At 41.9% G+C, this 17,842-nt stretch overlaps 1 protein-coding gene across 9 annotated transcripts in view; it reads left to right on the forward strand.

Moving 5' to 3' along the window:
* Window positions 1-17,842, forward strand: part of gphnb (gephyrin b) — a 144,871-nt gene that overhangs the window by 34,171 nt on the left and 92,858 nt on the right. For all 9 annotated transcript variants that reach the window (XM_084737143.1, XM_084737146.1, XM_084737140.1 and 6 more), the window contains exon 2: window positions 13,862-13,940. In XM_084737143.1, the coding sequence (XP_084593269.1) occupies window positions 13,862-13,940 (79 nt within the window). The remainder of the gene's footprint in view (window positions 1-13,861; window positions 13,941-17,842) is intronic.

Genomic DNA, 17,842 nt, shown 5'->3' on the forward strand with positions numbered 1-17,842 from the left:
ATGTGATGACTTGACTACGTATAAACTCTCAAGACTGAAGGAGCGTAACCTACGTCATCGCTTTTTGCTAATGGCTGAGTGGGAGTTTCCATTTGACAAACCCCAGACGCAGATGGGGTTGATCTTTAATACTAGGTAAAAAAAAGCAAAGGCACATGGTTAGATATTATCCAGATCACATGGTAATATCAGGTGCATCTTTTATTTTTAACAGCTGCATTTCCGTCTATAACCCTTCCTCTGTCTTCATCCGTATGTGCACTGTTAACATGGTGAAATGTATCTCTATGGCAATGAGGAAGGAGGGGCTCAGCACTCAGTTGAACTCTCTCTGTCCTGCATGGTTGCTCCCATCATTCCCTATCTCCTTCATCTTCCCTCCTCCTCTTTTTCTCTCATTCTTCCTCTGCTATCACTCTCTTTCCTCCCTGCATGTGTTTCATTTCTTCTTCTTTCTAGCCTCCCCCGACCAGTCATTTCTTCCCATTTTACCTCACTGCTCTCTTTCCTCCCCTGCTCGCTCCTCTCCTCTCTGCCCTCCCTCTTTGCTTTCGGAGTATTCCCACCGCTGCTCCCCTCTCTGTTCCCCCTCCTTTCTCATCCAGTGTGAATTGCTCTCTTAATCCTGTCAGGGTTAGGCTCCAGCTCACCCTCCCTCAACTCCACATGTCCATCCTACCACCACCACTTCCTCCTCCTCCTCCTCTTCCTCCTCCTCCTTTACTCAGCCTGGGATGGAGCTGCCTCTCCTCTCCTGGGAGACAGGGAGGAGGGAGGTAGAGTTGGTCGAGCCGGGGCCAGCGATGGGCCCGGCCTGGGACACAGCTGTGAAGAACAGAGCTGTCTCTCTCTCTGTCTTTCTTTCTCTGCACATCTGGTGCGTGGGGGGACTGGGCCATGTTGTGCTCTGTTGTTTTGTCCTTGGCTCAGCATGGTTGCCGGATTTTGGCCTGGCTACCCTGGAGTAGGTTTGGATTTGAGATGTGGATCGGCCCACTGCCGTACCCACACGGATGAGCCGGGCTCCTTTGGTGTAGTAAGCGATGGCTATTAAGCCGATGGAGTAATTATTAGCTGCAGTATTAGCGTGGGCCCGGTGCGTTTTTTTGGGCTGTTTCCCTCCGTAGTGTTCTTCAATGGCTGGCTCGGCAGTAGCAGGTGGAGTGTCGCACTCCTTGCATTATGTAACTCTACCCCAATTTAGATCTGACTTCAAATAAATGAAAATCAAGCTGCTGGTTGGCTCCTTTCCCCGCAGATATAAATAGCATTTTCAAATCTTATCTAGAAACAGTGTTGTAGAGGGGAGAGGCTTTGAAATGCAGCCCGACGATTAGGATCCCATTGTTCCGCTCCACACCCCCTCCATTCTCCCGGCTGCTTACAGTAAGCCTGAGGATCTGTGTGTATGTGCCTGAGAAGTGCATAGCCCCGCACATGTGTACGCATTCATCTGCATCACAGTGTGATTGAGATAGGGGCTAATGGTAAGATAGCATGTGCATGTGCATGTTGTCGTGGGTTTGAGAGTTTGTGAGTAATTGGTGTGTGTGTGTGTGTTGCTGCTGGGTGTGTCTTTGATGATGGATGCTGTGCTTCTGCTGCTTACCCCACTGCTGCTCTCAGAATTAACAAGGTTGCTAAGATACAGTGGGCTTATATTAGATTAGGTTATCTGCTGTTATTGCTGTTACTATATTTTACCCAGCACCGTGAAGCCTTTATTAATTTGGAAATTTACCCTGCCATGGAATGAAGATGCTGGTATTTGTGCACCGCTGCTTCTCTTCTCTCCTCTTCTGGCTAGGAGGGGGCTGTAGTACTGAAAGCCCCCTAGTCAGATGTCTACCCCACCCCATTACAATCTGGAGGCGGGTCCATACCTCTATTCATCATTAAGCCCATTTAATCCGAGGCCTGGGGCCCAGTGTTTCCATTTGACACAGAACAAGCCAGTAAAATAGCAGACAGGCAGTGATATCACTTCGGTTGAGGCTTATTGGTGTGCAGAGGTGTTGTCCCTCCCACCAGCAGATGTCAGCCCAATCCAGTGTTTGACCTCCATAGTAGCTTCTCCAGGGCTGGAGGGCCATTGGCACTGCTGTTAGCGGATAAAGAACAGGAAACAATAGAGATGCCAAGTGGGCTGCTCAGACGGAAGAAGGCGATGCTCTGCTGCTATCCCTCTGCTGCTGGATTTGCACATTTCCCTGCACATGCATACATGTGTTCAGCAGTTTTTGGGGTTTTTTTTTGGACAGAATGAATTGAGCACTTTAGTCTGCATGATCTGCATTTCAACTGGTAAAGCATAGGGTGGCCAGATGAAAAATTCAGGACAGCCCTCAGTTATAAGCAGTTGTCCCAAACCTCAATCCTGTTCTGTTTGTTGTCCGGAAAATTAGACTGAATCTGAGCTTTGATTGTTTATAGCCTAATAAATTTGTGAAACATTCTTTTTGTGTTACTTTCAAAGGAGAAGTCTGTAATATATTTACTGTATGTTTACTGTAATAAATCATAAAATGACCATGACATGTCATCAGAGATTAAGAAGCAAATACTAGCTTCTCTGACAACAACCCTAGGGTTGTGATGTCCCCCACTGACATTTCTATTCCAGGCCAGAAGAACTGTTTGTGTTTTGTGGTTTCACATTAATTAGAGTTCAAATCAATAATTGCAGAATGAGTCAGTGTCTCTTCATGAGTTGTAAGAAATCATTAATTATCTTTTAGAAAGAGAAGGTGGTTATAGTGGTTAAAATGAGCAATATGTTAATGGGGTCTGGCAGCCAGTCTGTATTTTCAGAGCAGTGGGGTTTCGTTTTCAGGATAACTTTACATTGACAGACAAATGACAGTTATAAACAGCTGATCATTTTACAGTGGAGGACTCGTCCTCACTCATCTTGTGCTCCTGCGTTCTGCCTGAGCTTAATACAGCTTAACGTTTCATCTATGACTCCAATTCACCATTTGGACGGCTGCACTCATTTTCGCACGTGCCGTTGCAACATGTTGCTCTTTTAAACAGCTACTTCAGGGTAGCCTTTTAGTCGATTGCCTGAATGAATTATGGCTGTAGTGTTTTTTTTTTTAACTATTTGCATCAGCGATACATAGCTATGGCGGTGTTGACTTAAAACATTTAAAGGGAAATTAAACCATACGTCGCTAACATGGAGCCCGTTATCCTGCAACATGGAGAACATTCAGGCAAAAAGCAAAAACCTTACTGTTAGCAACAAGAGGAGTGGGGAGAGAAATACCCAAGGATCATTGCTGCCTAAAGCACTCGTCACAAGTGTACTGTCATCTCTCGCTTCTGAATTCGCCCACAGCCTTGAGTCAGAGGGCATGTAGGCCTACTTTTCCATTGCAACCGATGAAAAAAAAAAACTTAAAATAAAATGAAAATGTCCCCCTTCTCTGTATGACTGTTCTCACGGTCCAATGAAAAACCCTTATCTCCAAAATGTCAACTTTTCCGGTGCTAAGAAAAACAGCCATTTTTTCAGCTTTGTGGCAATGCATGTTTCAGATGGTTTCAAAATGGTTTGTTTAGTTTAAAAAACAGTGTGTGTTTCAACTCATAAAGGGGCATACGTCCTTCAGTTTTAGCAAAAATTTCCAAAACCCCGAAATCTGGAGATAAGATAAGATAGATCTATTTGTTGACACTTAATGGAATGTTGCCTATTGGAGGCCACGCCCACCATGACCGTGTGACCCTTCCCAACTTCCCCTGTCCAGAATTTCATTTAGTCACCCCAGTAAAACACTTTGTATAGCTGACAATTTTAGTGAAATTTATATTAATTTCTGTACTAGACCGTCACATAATATCAAAAACAGACTTCTGTAGTTTTTTTTTTTAACATCAGCAAGGTACATAGTGTCATAATGATAGTTAAGCACTGTCATAATTGGACTGGAAGCAGACTTTGGCACAAGCAACTCTAGACGCTCTGTCTTGCACTGTGATTTGTAGTGTAAGTTGTGTAAAACTGCTGATCCATGGCAAGGTGTCCAAGGCTCTGTGTGTATGTGTGTGTGTGTGTGTGGTGTGTTCGTGAACTTGAAAATAGTGTCTATATAAATACACACACAGACATATACATGTATATATGTGTGTGTATAATGTGCAAAGGCATACAGACACACACCGTGCATGTGAGCTGTGTGTTCAGCGTCTGTGTGTGTGTGTGTGTGTGTGTGTGAGGACCTGCTCTATAAGGGAATATCCCATAAGTGTGGGATCCCAGCGAGATAATGAGTGCTGACTGCTTTATGTCCTGGAAATGATTGAGTGGAACACAGTAGCAGTTTATGAATCTCCGCTGCTGGTGGCTAACAGACTGACAGCACATAGCCCGCTAGCTAGTTAAGCTACCGTATCACAGATGGACAGAACGTAGCCTGCCAGCTAACCTTGAGCGTCTGTGTCAGAAAAAGATACCTAGCCTGCAGGTTAAATTTACCTTTATTACAGACAAACCAAACCTAGGTTTTAATGACCTGTCCTACTTGTTAGACAGATATTGCACTCACTTAGGTGGTCCCACTTCCCAATTTGGCAAGTTGTTCTTCTGACTTTGTTGTTTTCATGAGCTGCTAAGTCATACTGAACATGTCTTTATCATCCGTCGACTGCTAACTGAACTAACTGGCAAATTGCAGGTACAGCAACGTGTCAGATTAAACATTCCACACTACAAACATTTAAACCAGTTATAAGTGATTTATGTCACCTTGGCAATGACTGTACAGAGAACCCATCTGTGGTGTAATGGTTCCACCCAGAACCTGTCCACCAAATTAGGTCCGTTCAGGGTTTTTGACAACTTGGTGCTATCTAGCAAACCAGCTCCCATTTCCACTATTTTTGAGTGGTACCATTGTGATCAAGGATGTAAGAGGATGGAAGAGGGTATTGCACAATGCACAACAAGGTTCAGAAGCAGTTTTTCTTTGGTGAAAATGCTCTGAACGGTTCAGGTTTTAGGGTTTTATGTAGAGCTCACAAACAACATTTTTATATACTAAGGGTTTTCAAAAGAACCCACCCACAGGCCTTTTCCATAAACATAAAACAGGCTCAGTTCTGGTTCAAACACCTAATTTTGAACAGTTCTGAGCAGTTCCACCACTGGTTCAGAACATGTAAAGTTGGTTCCCCACTGGAACCAAAAAACAAACATGGCCTAGTTTACTATTTCCAGAGATCTTGAACAGAACCGGTTCAAGCACCACAACTTATTTGGTGGAAAAAGGACCACAGGAATCTTCTTTTATTCAGAACGCACCCGGGGGGTGTTCTACTGAGAAGAACCCTTTTATTTTATGACACAAAGAACCCTTGAGTTCTTCAAGGATGTTGAAATTCTTCCAAAAAGCAAACTTTTTCTTCAAAAAAGGCAGAAAATGCTTCTGGGTAGAACACCAGCCTCAGGAAGAACCCTTTTGGAACCCATATTTCAAAGAGTGCACCTGTTCACAACAATATAATTTGTGCTTTGAAATTAGATGAGGGCATTTACCAGCAAATTGTGTCACACATATATTTTTTCCTTTTATCTGATCTTCTCTCTCATCTCTGTGAGAGGACAGAGAGTGGGCACCTGAAATAGACCGTCAGCGCTTCTGATTGGTTGAGTTGTGCAGACATTGGTTTTACACTGTACTGTGACCAGAAATCCTATATATACTTCTCACATTCCACGTTTTTTTCTCCATGAAACAACGATTCCGTCTGTGTTTTTCCATTCATTTTCGCTCCATATTGACATTTTTCCCTCCCTGATCAGTTCTCTTCTCTTTGGTCTCTTGATGTCGTCCCCTGTGTCCTGATCTCTCCTGCTCCGCTATACGGTTTAGTGATTAACCCTTTAAGAGCGTGCATGAGTGTTTGTGTTAGGGCGTGCACGTCTCGCTCCCATGTGTGAGCAGTTGTTGCCCTGCGTAATGCTTCTGAAGCTCGGGCCTCTTGCACTCCTCCCACTGCTGTAGCCCGGGGACATCGAGGCTACAGCGCTCACACACCATCACAGGTGGAGGCAAACAGGAGTCAATAATAGACATAGGCATCTGAAATATGTATTAAATTGAAAAACTATTGTTTAAGACAGTGATTCTCAAACTTTTTTTTAATAATGTACCGTTGAAATATTTTTCAGCTAGTAACCCCTGACCAGCACAAAACATTTCTGGTAGAAAAAAAAGGCTATATAAAGAGGTACAACACAGCGCTGCCCCATCAGTGTCAGTTTGTTGAGGTAAATCATATTCTTCCTCATACTGACGGTGTTTGTTTTCTATTTCTTTTTCAGTTCTTTCTCCTTTTCAGCTACATTACTGGTGTGTTTCAGCCACAAATTTGTTTCCTTGATTTTTGTCATTCAATACTGAAACTGGCTTCTCGCTCATTGTGAAGCTGATTTCATTTGTCTCTTTCTTCTTCTGTGAGATTTTACGGTAGCTGACAGTTGACAGTTAACGGCTGCATTGAGATGCATTATATCGCTCACACCGATGTCTTAAACCAGGGCTTCTCAAGCACATAAAGTCAGTTCTCAAAATAAGTTCATAAAAAAATGTTCTTAATTGTTTTACTTACTGCTATTGTTTTTTGGTTTTCTTTATTGGGCTTTTACTGTTTTAATTTTTCATTTTACTGTTTAAGAGCTTGTTCATTCTTGACCTTGGAGTAGTTCAAGTTTCCCAAGTTTTTTCACAGAGCAAGGAATTATCAACATAGCATTTCTAAACATACTACTTTTCTTTAGAAAGCGTAAATTATTTCTATTTGCACACAATAACAAAATTATTTCAGAAAAAACTACCAGAGTCGATATTTTTAGCCTCCTTAAAGCGATAGTTCACCCAAAAATGAAATTTCACTTCACTTCAATTTCACTCAATATCTACTCACCCCTGTGCTGATGTGAGGATGGGTGAAGATCTCCGGTTCACAAAACACTCCCAGAGCTTCAGCGGAAAACAGCGTTGCAGCCAAATCCAGTACAATTGAAGTGAACGGTGACCAGTTTTAAAATGTAAAAAAAAGAATACCAAAAAAACCCACAAAATGTTTCCATACTGCTTGTGTGGTGTAATACAAGTGTCCGTAAGCCGCGACATTAAAATCTGATGCAAAACGACGCCATTTACACCATGTTTTTAGCCTGAATGTGAACTGTAGCCTCTGAGACCTAAAAACTGGTCACCATTCACTTCTATTGTACTGGATTTGGCTGAAACACTGTTTTCTGCTGAAGCTGTCTTGTGAACTGGAGATTTTTGCCCATCCTCCCATCAGCACAGGGGTGAGTAGATATTGAGTGAAATTTCATTTTTGGCTGAACTATCGCCTTAAGAACTGACCTTTTTATTGAGCCATAGCACAAACCACTGTTGTGCAATGATGTGCTTTAACTTTGTAATGCCCAAAGCTTAAAGTTAAAACTGAGGGTTATCTTCCAATTTACACACAGTATAAAAACTTCAGTATGGGTTTGAGCTGTCACTTGAGAAAGCATCATGCCAAAAACAAAAGAAATCAGTTTAGTCTTGAGAAAAAAGAATTGTTGATGCTCACAAAGAAGAGAAGGATACACAAAGTTATCACAGCATTTCCAAGTGTCAAGAACTGGAGTGAGAAGTATCATCAAGAAATTCAAAGAGAGATACACAGTACAGAACAAGCCTGGCAGAGGTGGGAAGCAAAACATTTCAAAGACTCTGCAAAGAAAACTAGTGAGAAATGTGGCTAAAGACCCCAGAACAGCTGCAAAGAAACTAGTGAATGACTTAGCCAAGTCGGGAATTGTAGTCTCAAAGAAGACAATCACTACAGCCCTGCACAGGAATGGACTGCGAGAGACCAAGAAAAACTCCACTTCTGCAGAAGAGACACCTTCAAGCCAGACTGAAGTACGCTAAGGACAACCTGGAGAAAGATTATGCATACTGGAAGAGTGTCCTTTGGTCAGATGAGACAAAAATAGAGCTCTTTGGCCATAGAGACATTGCTTATGTTTGGAGAAACAAGGGAGAGGCGTATAACCCAAAGAACACCGTCCCCACAGTGAAACACAGTGGTGGGAGTATTATGCTGTGGGGATGCTTCAGTGCATCTAGAACTGTGAATCTCATCAAGGTGGAAAGAATCATGGAGAAGGAAAGAAAGAAAAGAAAACCTCAAGCAGTCAGCAGCAAAACTGGGCCTGGGTCGTCGCTTTGTCTTCCAACACGACAGTGACCCAAAACATTCGTGAAGAACTACCTCCAGAAGACTAAAGTGAACGTTACTGACTGGTCTCCACAAAGCCCCAACTTGAATCCCATTGAAAATCTGTCATGTGAACTGAAGACCAAGGTCCATGCCAAAAGACCATCACATCTGGAGGAGCCTGAGAGATTTGCCAAAGAAGAACGGGCTGGGATTCCTCAGGAGACGTGTCTGTTGAAAACTACAACAAACGACTGCAGGCTGTTATCCAGCAAAAAGAATCACAACTGACTATTGGCATCGGGGTGGTAATAATTTCGATCTTTTTTGTGAAATAATTTCGTTTCTGTGTGCAAAGTAAAATAATATAAGCATCCAAAATAAAACTAGGATGTTCGGAAAAGCTGTGTCAAAAATTCCTCGCTCTGTTTAACAGCACTTGGGAAATACTTACCAAAAAAAAAAAAAAGAAATTTTCATAGGGAGGCTAATAATTTCGTCCTCATCTGTAGTTGTAGTTGACCAAGAAAACTCTCAAATCAAGATCCGCCTAGTAGCTTTTCTCAGTGCTTTCAACCAGAGTTTTTAATGCCACGTGTGTTTTTCACATACAAAGAATTTGCTGTGGTATGTTGGTGAATAACTACAGACAAAGTAGAAGAAAAATATAAATAAAGATGAAAGTCAAAAAGCAAGAAGCATACATGGAAAATTGACAACTGACAATAACAAAAAAACACTAGAAAACAGCATTTGTCCAGGAATGTGCACAAAATTGTCCAGAGAAAGTGCTGAATAGTTATGATCATTGAGCATATATAAATATAAACTGATGGAGAGATCCAAAAGTAGACAAAAAAATAAAATAAGGCATCTAGAAGCAAAAGTGTGCAGTGCAGGCTGCAGTTTTTAGTTGCATTTATATCAGCAATGTCAGATATGAAAGTGCTCTGGCTTGAACAAGATATGAACTTGTATTTGTTTTTAAAGGGACAGTGCACCCCAAAATAAAACATAACTGGACTGGAACTAACTGGAACTAGATGGCTCTCGGCTTGTAGTGTTCAAAGCGCCAAAAATTACATTCGAAAAACTCAACAACAATGTCTCTTTCCAGAAGTCATGACCTGGCTACTCAAGATGATCCACAGAATAGTTTCATGTCAGAATCATTTTCTTTCTAGTAGAAAGAAAATAGTTCTGGTTGATTCTGCTATAGAAAGAAAGCAGTTTCTATGTGAAACTGCTCACAATGAGATCTGTGGCTTATCAGGTCATGATTTCAGGGAAGAAACATTGCTGGTGAGTTTTTCAAATGTATTTTTTTGGCACTTTTAGCACCACACGACTAGTAACACCTAGCCCCATTATATTCAAGAGAAGGCAGACATCTGTATGGGCGATATCTCCAAAACTCAGCATTTCACATCAAAACAATCTAGATGGATAAATAGCACTACAGGTCGGAGTAAAAATATGTATTTTTGATTTGGGGTTGAACTGTCCCTTTAAATATTTTACCACAGAATAGCAGGATCATACACTGGCAGTCTATGAGCCAGTCTCAGCTCTGACAGCTGTCTGTCTTCTAGAATTTGTCCAGTATTGTAGAAGCATTGACCTTTAGCTTGCTGTGTACCGAATGTACCGTGGGGCGTAGCGCCCTCTGGGGTGGGACGGGGTCACTGCATTGCGTCTTCCCTTTCGCCGTGACCTAGGACTGGAGTGTCTGCTCGGGGATGAGGAGGGTTGGAAGCAAAGCTAAGTGGACGTCTGCTGAGATGATTAAATCCCTGCCTTCTGCTACATTGTGGGGTTTAGGACGGACACCGGAGATGATGCGGCAGCGCGCGGCGGGCGATGAAAGCCAAGCTGCAGGTTCACCTGAAGAAAGGTGCATGGGCGGAGCTCAGGAGGTGGGAGGGAGCAGCGTCATGAATTCTTGCGCACCTTTTTCCCCTCCTCTTCCTCCTTCCTCCCTCCCCCTTCTTCCCCTGTCTTCAGCTCTTGCACAGGATCACATTAATATTCCTTTGAAGCCTGTTTCAACTGCAGCCAGATCTCCCTCTCTCCTCCACCCTCACTCCTTCTCTCCCTCTTTTTGCCTCCCCCCTTTCTCTCCCCATCTCGGATTCTTTTCCGTGCCATTGTTTTGCAGAAGGGGCTCGCTTTCCCACCATTTTTACTAACCGGGTGTAGCAGGGAGGGGTGGCTTTATTACCTTCACTCAGTCAGGAGTTCCCCTTTTTGCACACATGCAGGCCCACACACACATGTGCACACACACACACACACACACACACACACACACACACACACACACACACACACACACATATTGAGGGGTGGTGGGTACCGATGCCTTTGACAGAGCGTGTTGATTGGTTCAGAATGGTTGCTGCCTCTTGTAGGAGAGTGGAACGGCTATTTTTAGATCAAGGGGTAGCTGGGAGAGAAAGACTGAGGAGGGCTCTGTGTGTGTGTGTGTGTGCGTGCGTGCGTGTGTGTGTAAGGAATACTGCAGTCTTGAAGGAAGTTCCCTCTTCACAAACACACACGCACACATGCACTTATGCAGCAGTGCCCCTCTAAAGCCAGGGTGGTGTGTATTCCATGTGCTTGCTCCCCTTTTCTCTCCTCCCTCAACCTTTTTTCTCGCTATATCTCGCCTCCTCCTCCTCCTCCTCTTCCTCCCCCCCTCCTCTTCCCCTCCCTCCCGCAGTCTTTCTGTCTCTCTTGTTTCTCCCTCTCTTTCTCTCTTTTTCTGAGCTGGCTCGGTGTGCAAATGTCAGCACTCTCCCATTTATTTGCCAGAGCCCAGAGCAACGTCCTGCACCCTCTGTTTACCTCTGTCTCCACAGCGCTGCCCCATCGGCACTGCTTTTTCACCCTTCCCCCTCCATCCTATAGCCCCTCTTCTCCACCTCAATTTCTCCCCACCAGCATCCCTCCATCCTTTCCACCTCTGTTTCCTTCACATGATCACATCTCACTTCCATTTTTTACACCATTCTTGCTTCACCCTACCCCTCCGCCCCTCCTCCCTCGTTCATGGATCATGGCACTTCATTGGAGTAACATCATGACATTTCCAGTCTTGTCTACAACTAGCGCATCAAGTTTTTTGGATTAAATCCAATGCACCACCACCACCACCAGCATCATCATCCTCCTCCCCCCCTCTGGTGCTTCAGTTCGCATCTATTTTAAGACGCGAGCGTGTCCATTCACGTTTGGCCCCGTCAGATCACAAAACACCTTGTCCCTCTCCTCATCCTCCTCGTCTGTCTCTTTCTCTCTCCTCTTGCTTTGTTATATATCTATATATTTATATATTTTCCATTTTCCTCTCCCCATGTCTTCACTGTCTTTCTCCCTGTCTCACTCTATCCATCACTCTATCCGTCTGTGATCACCGTGATGACTCATGTGGCTCGCACCTGCTCTGCAGTCAAGGGGCCGCCTTGTCGTGGTTTCATAAGGAGAGGTTGGAGACGATGGAGGTGTGGCTTCGCCTCGGCTCAGTGTGATCAAAAAGTGTGCAGGGCGAAGGTGGCAGGTGGGATGTCAGTGTTCGCTCTAGTCACATATAGTGGCCATATTTGATTTGCGACATAATTTGGGAGGAAATGATGCAGAGGACAATGTGGGACTTACACTAGGTATAGTTTTTATATACAGGTACACCTGCTGCCTTATTACAGTCGAAGCTGACAAGTGGAGCTGCAACAAATGAGAGAATCCTGTTCTGTCTAATTCAAACACAGTGGAAGAGTCCCTTTTGTCCAAGGTACAGATTTTTTTCTTCAAGTCACAGGTGTGAAATGTGGATCAAAATGTAAGAATGAATACAAAAAAATATATATAAAATAGCACAGTGTTTGTCTCATGTCTGGGGTAAAAGGATACCAGTGCCTAAATAGTGCCTGAACTGACAAAAAATGATTGTTAACATCATTAAAGAGTGGCTTTTTTTTTATCACTAAGGCAAATTTGGACTAGAAATTAAACAATTTAAAGCATACTTAAACATATAAATGTTAACAAATACAAAATTTGTGTGAAGGAAAGGGAAAGTTTTCCTTCTCAACACATAATACACATTAGATCATAGCTGCTGAAAACATGTGAAAACACTGAGAACTGTGTCGTACTGAATCCTGGAGTTAGACCAGTAAACTGTTGTTCACAATTTCTGTGTTCAGGATATTTTGGGCAGACCTGAAATCGGTGATGTTGCAGAGTCACCGTCCCCCCCAACACTATATAAGCCCCGCAAGCCAACAACAACGAACAACAGCTAGCACAAATGTCAAGTCATTTTTATATGTTGCATCTAGTGTTTTAGATCCATGCGTCCCATCTCCAGGGCCAGGGATACCCTTCCGGGCTGATGAGCACGGCATGGGGGCATGCAAGCAGCTCTCAAGCATACATACATGCAGCCATATTTTAGATCAGTGTTTGGCTTGACATTTTAATCATGTTTAAGGTACCTAGTAAGTAACAGAATGCTAACATTACCTTCTGCGAGAGCCGTGTATATAGAGCTGACATAACGTAACTGGCAATGGCACATGCGATGATGCTTCTGTTATATGTCACGTTCGCACCAGAGGGCAACAAAGTCAATAGACAGCTCAGGTATATAACCAGTTTTCCGTACCCACCCCTACTTATGACTGCATGACTGAATCATTATACTTGTGTAAAGGATGGGTGTTTATGGGATGCATTGTTGTCAAGTACTATAGTAAACTATGTCACAGTTTTTACTATGTTTAAATTTATTGATAGATACATACAAATTGTGTATTACTGCAATAATTACCAGATATGCTCCTGGGTGTGTGCCACTGGAGAGTTTAGGCAGTTCTCTGTGACATTCCCGTTTATATATTGTTTATTGTGTCTTTGCTGAATATTTTCTATATGTGTAAATAAACAACCAAACAATCAAACAGAACTCCTCAGAGATGTGCTTGGATTGCAGCATCTTGGATGTTCATCTACGTTTTATCATCTGTTCAAAGAAAGATCATTTTGGTGTATTTCATCATTTTTTTTTTTTTCATCTGAAGATCAGTTAAATCTCCCCACCTTGAGTTTCTCACATGTTGCTCTTCATGACAGAGACAGAAAATTAGAAAGTAACCATTCTCGGTTCTTGCTAGAGTGAGAAAGTGAGCTGGCGTGAGAGTAAAGGATTTTTTTGTGGTGAGGAGCCTGGTGGGTGGAGTCAGATCATCGGGGAGATTCAGCTTACCTGGTTGAAGGACTTTATAAGCTGGAGGCAGACAGTCTTCCTTTCTCTTCTGGCTTCCACCATGTTTGGTTTTGTTGTATTTAGTTTGTTTTTAATTCCCCTTTAATATAAAATAATCTCATGTGTGGTGTCCCGCTACTTTATCCAACCTTGAGCCAGGTTATGGCAAATCTGTGGTTCAACCAGGAAAATATTTCAGTTTTCTTCATAACATAGAACCTTTTTGAAAAATAGTAATGTACTGTTTGGATAATGGCACGATGCAATGATAGCAAATTGTGCTAAAGCCCTTCGTGCATTTAATTTAAGACTGCTTATCAATTTGTGTGCTAATTTCATTTTCTTGTCTCTCTGTCTATCCAGTGAGTGACAGCTGTTTTCGAAACCTTGCAGAGGACCGCAGTGGCGTCAACCTCAAAGATCTCGTCCATGATCCCTCTCTGTAAGTACTGGCCTTTAAATGACAAATTCAACCTACAGAAATTTAAAAAAGAAAACATCAGGCAACGCCTTCGTGCACACGGCCGTTTATTCCAGAGATAAGTCCTTTAACTAACCTTGAATCCACGTCAGTAAACAATATGCACAACTTCTCTGCGTGTGTGTGGAAGCAGTCTGCTTTTTGTGCAAGAGTGTAACTAAGAAACTAAAAATATCTCCTCGACACAACATGTCGGGGCTCGGTGTCGCCCTATGGAGAGAAATTCCCAGCATGCATGGCAACAACAAAAGAGCTGCAGCACTCTTCTGTTTAAGGATGACGCTCGGTAGCTGCAAGAAGTCATTATTTGCTCAAAGAAGCTAAAGGAGGTGAAATCAACAATTGTTTCCCTCAACAGGGATGTGATCAGTGACAAAAGAGCATGAAAAACACGCAGGAAAACAATAATTTCCAGTGCAATTCAACTTGTGTACTATTGTGTGCTATTTGTGAACTTGTGAAGCGCATGTCTAAACAAACTAAAATCTTTTAAAAAATCTCCTTGTAAACTACTGATTACTTGTAAAAGCAAGCATTCATCTATATAATAAGAGACAATGCATGGCCAAAAGTATGTGGACACCCAGACATTACATCTTTATATGATTGCAACATCTCATTCCAAAACCAAGGGGTATTAATACATGCTGTAAAAACTTCTTCCTGCTCTTGTGTGAATGCTTTCCTCAAGATCTCAAAAACACTGTGTCGTGATATCGTGTCACATGCAAAGATTTGTGGCAGTGCTTCATTTTGTGTTTTGTTTAAATCCTTGACTGCGAGATACTAGTGTTGCTATCTAGTTTGATTTATGTGATTGTATAAAAGAGTAAACTTTTTGTTCTCTAAAGTATGATATTTCTCCTAAAATTTGATTAAAAAGAGAAATTATATCACCTTGCTTACAGTATCGCAAGATATTGTATCATACTGCCAGATTCTTGTCAGCACACAGCCCTAGCTGAGGTCAGGACTCTGTGCAGGCCTGTCAGGTTCTTCTACACCAAACTGGGAAAACCACTTTATGGACCTTGCTTTGTGCACAGGGGTGTTGTCAGTGTTAAAACAGGGACATGCTGCCACAGAGTTCAAAGCCCTATGTTTTAAAAGATTTACCATAGACCCATTTTTGTCTTTTTTTTTAGTGGGGGATCTAGCAGGTCAACTGTATATAGCACATGGAAGTGGCATACATCATCTGAAAGCTGGGCACGTGAAGATTAATTTGTGACGCACCTCAGCACTGTCTCATAAATCTGTAAAAAAAACAGTTTTTTCTGTAGGTGCTTACTACATTTTTTTAAAGTTTATAGTGTGTAAGGTCTTACAATATTAGGATGGAAGTAAACAATGCCCATTCTCATGCTCTATCATGTCTCATAAGTTGTTGCATCAGTTCCTTGGTTGATGCCATTTATTACAAAAGTTAACTATTTTTGATCACTCGAGAATGAAAAAAAAAGTCAAGAATCCCTCTAAAACCTTGAGGAATATCATAGACAAACTCATTCTGTCATCCTGTATCACAAACTTTTAACATTTGGAGATTTCTGCAAGATTTGATAAGATTTCTCAATAATGTTGGTAAAGAGTTGACGCTTGCAGATGTACAGAACCCATTTTCAGTCAGATGAGGTGAGAGGTCAAGGGACTCCTTTGAAAACTAGGATGCCAGTTTTGCCGTTGCCAATATTCAGTCTAACTTTGGAGTGTTATTTAACCCCTTCATGAAAAGCGAGCATGACATGTCCTGAGGCTCCATCCTCTAGTTTCTTATCTTCATTCTTTAAAACTGACTCCTCTACAGCCTCTGGGCAAACAAACATATTGGTCACAGACATGGCGTTCTAGCACAGTTGAAGAAGTTACCTCAAATGGAACTAAGTACACCTGTGTCCACATATTTTTGGCCGTATAATGTATACTGAATATCTGCAGCAGTCCACAGCAGAAAAGAGGTTATGTTTTCTGTCAGATTTGATGTCTCTGATCAATAACAGCCTTTTATATCACTGCACGTCACATGTTGCCTTTCTGGATGTTGCCTCAGCCTGCGACTAGAAACACTATGAACTGTGACCCCCAACATGCAGCCTCAGACACGCTTCTCTACACATCCAAGTCATTCTCCATACAACCATTGATTTGCTGGAGCTGCCCTGCTCCTCTGTCACAATATCACACCAGTCAATATCACTGGAGTGTCACCAGTTCCCCCGCTATGAGAGCCTAGACTAGTCCATGCTTGTCATGTCCTTTACGGTATGTTCATTTTGAGGCTGATGTGCGATGTATGTGTTGAGTCTGTGTGACACAGAGAAGGAGTGTGAGCAGGCTTGTGCCATGTCACACTAGACAGAGCACCAGAGAGTGATTAGGGATCCATCGCACGCTTATTTGTACAGTATGCACACTGGGGAGGGAAAATCTGTAGTTATTTTGTATTGTTTTGTTTGTGTATCTCTCAGTGCACATATGAACATGCTCTAATCCGTGTATGTATGAGTGTTTGTTGCTTTTTCTTTATTTATGAGACCATGTTTAAATTACAGGGCTGGCAGGGTTGTGAGTCTCATTCAGTTTCTGTCATGAGCTAGACCTGCTTAAACTGCCTTTGTCTAAACCATGAGCTACGCTGATCGACTAAGTCGATGTTACGTTGTCGTTTGACTATTTGCGGCTATCCAGTGTTCTGCAACTTGAAAGATTTGAAAACCTAATAATTTGATATGAATATTGTTTTAATAAATTAACTTAAAGTATGCATCTTATGAGGCACAATGTTTAAAAGTTGAGACCAAACCAAACAAGAGCTCTGTTCTTATTTCTCTTCAAAAGCATCATTTTCTTTTAAATCCACCCCTGAGGTTGTAGCTGCAGGAACTAAAACGGACCAGCATTGATTTTTAAGTAGGTTTTTAGGCTTCTGAATAACATTATTATGGTACTTTTTTATTATATTAGTTGTGCTCATGTATAGTTTGCTTCATTTGCACTGGTATTTGAGAAACTGTGTACATTTTGCCAATCTGTATCACAGTTGGCATTGATCCAATCTAACATTGGTAGCGGGTGCCACTACTGACACAATTCAATAATCATATATTGGACTGACATCACAGATCTGCGTACCGATCCAGATTCTTTAGTCTTATGTTTTTATGATATGGAATATGGAATATCTAATACATCATTTTTAAGATCATAGCCAAAACATTGTAGCACAAATTAATTAATTACTTACTAAGTATTTTCTAAGATATGCAGTTGTCAAAAGAGAAAGAACACCGGGGTAACGGAACCAGATGGTGTCTAAATCCAGATATTGAAGGTGGATCGGAACAAAAAAAAAAAAGTGGATTTTGCATCTCTACTCTGTATATACCTAAAGAACATAATGATACCTAGACCACATTTTTATCACCATAAGGAGGAATTATTTTTAATGCATGTATCTGCAAAATATTCATATTAAACATTTCATGAAACATTAGATGGTACACCATGGCAAACATTTAAACAAAGAAATTGTATTAAATTAAAGTAACCAGATCAAGCCAAATTAAACCAAACCGAAGTGCCAATAAACCAAGTTTAAGTGATGAAAACTAACTAAAATATGATAGTAGAGTTTAATGATGGATGCAGCGTGTAGATATGTGTACGGATGTGGAAAGCAAAATAAGTAACTGAAGGACATAGCAAACCAAACACTTGTGCCTGGAAGGAAGTGAGAGAGAAAGAGAGAGAGAGAGAGAGAGGGAGAGAGAGAGAGAGAGAGGGAGAGAGAGAGAGAGAGAGAGTGTGTGAATGACTGCAGCCTTGATTTAAATAACTTGAGGACACTGGGCCCAGGTGTCCAG

Source organism: Lutjanus erythropterus, chromosome 15 (genome assembly GCF_056507025.1).
Source record: "Lutjanus erythropterus isolate fLutEry1 chromosome 15, fLutEry1.hap2, whole genome shotgun sequence".
NCBI lineage: Eukaryota > Metazoa > Chordata > Actinopteri > Lutjaniformes > Lutjanidae > Lutjanus > Lutjanus erythropterus.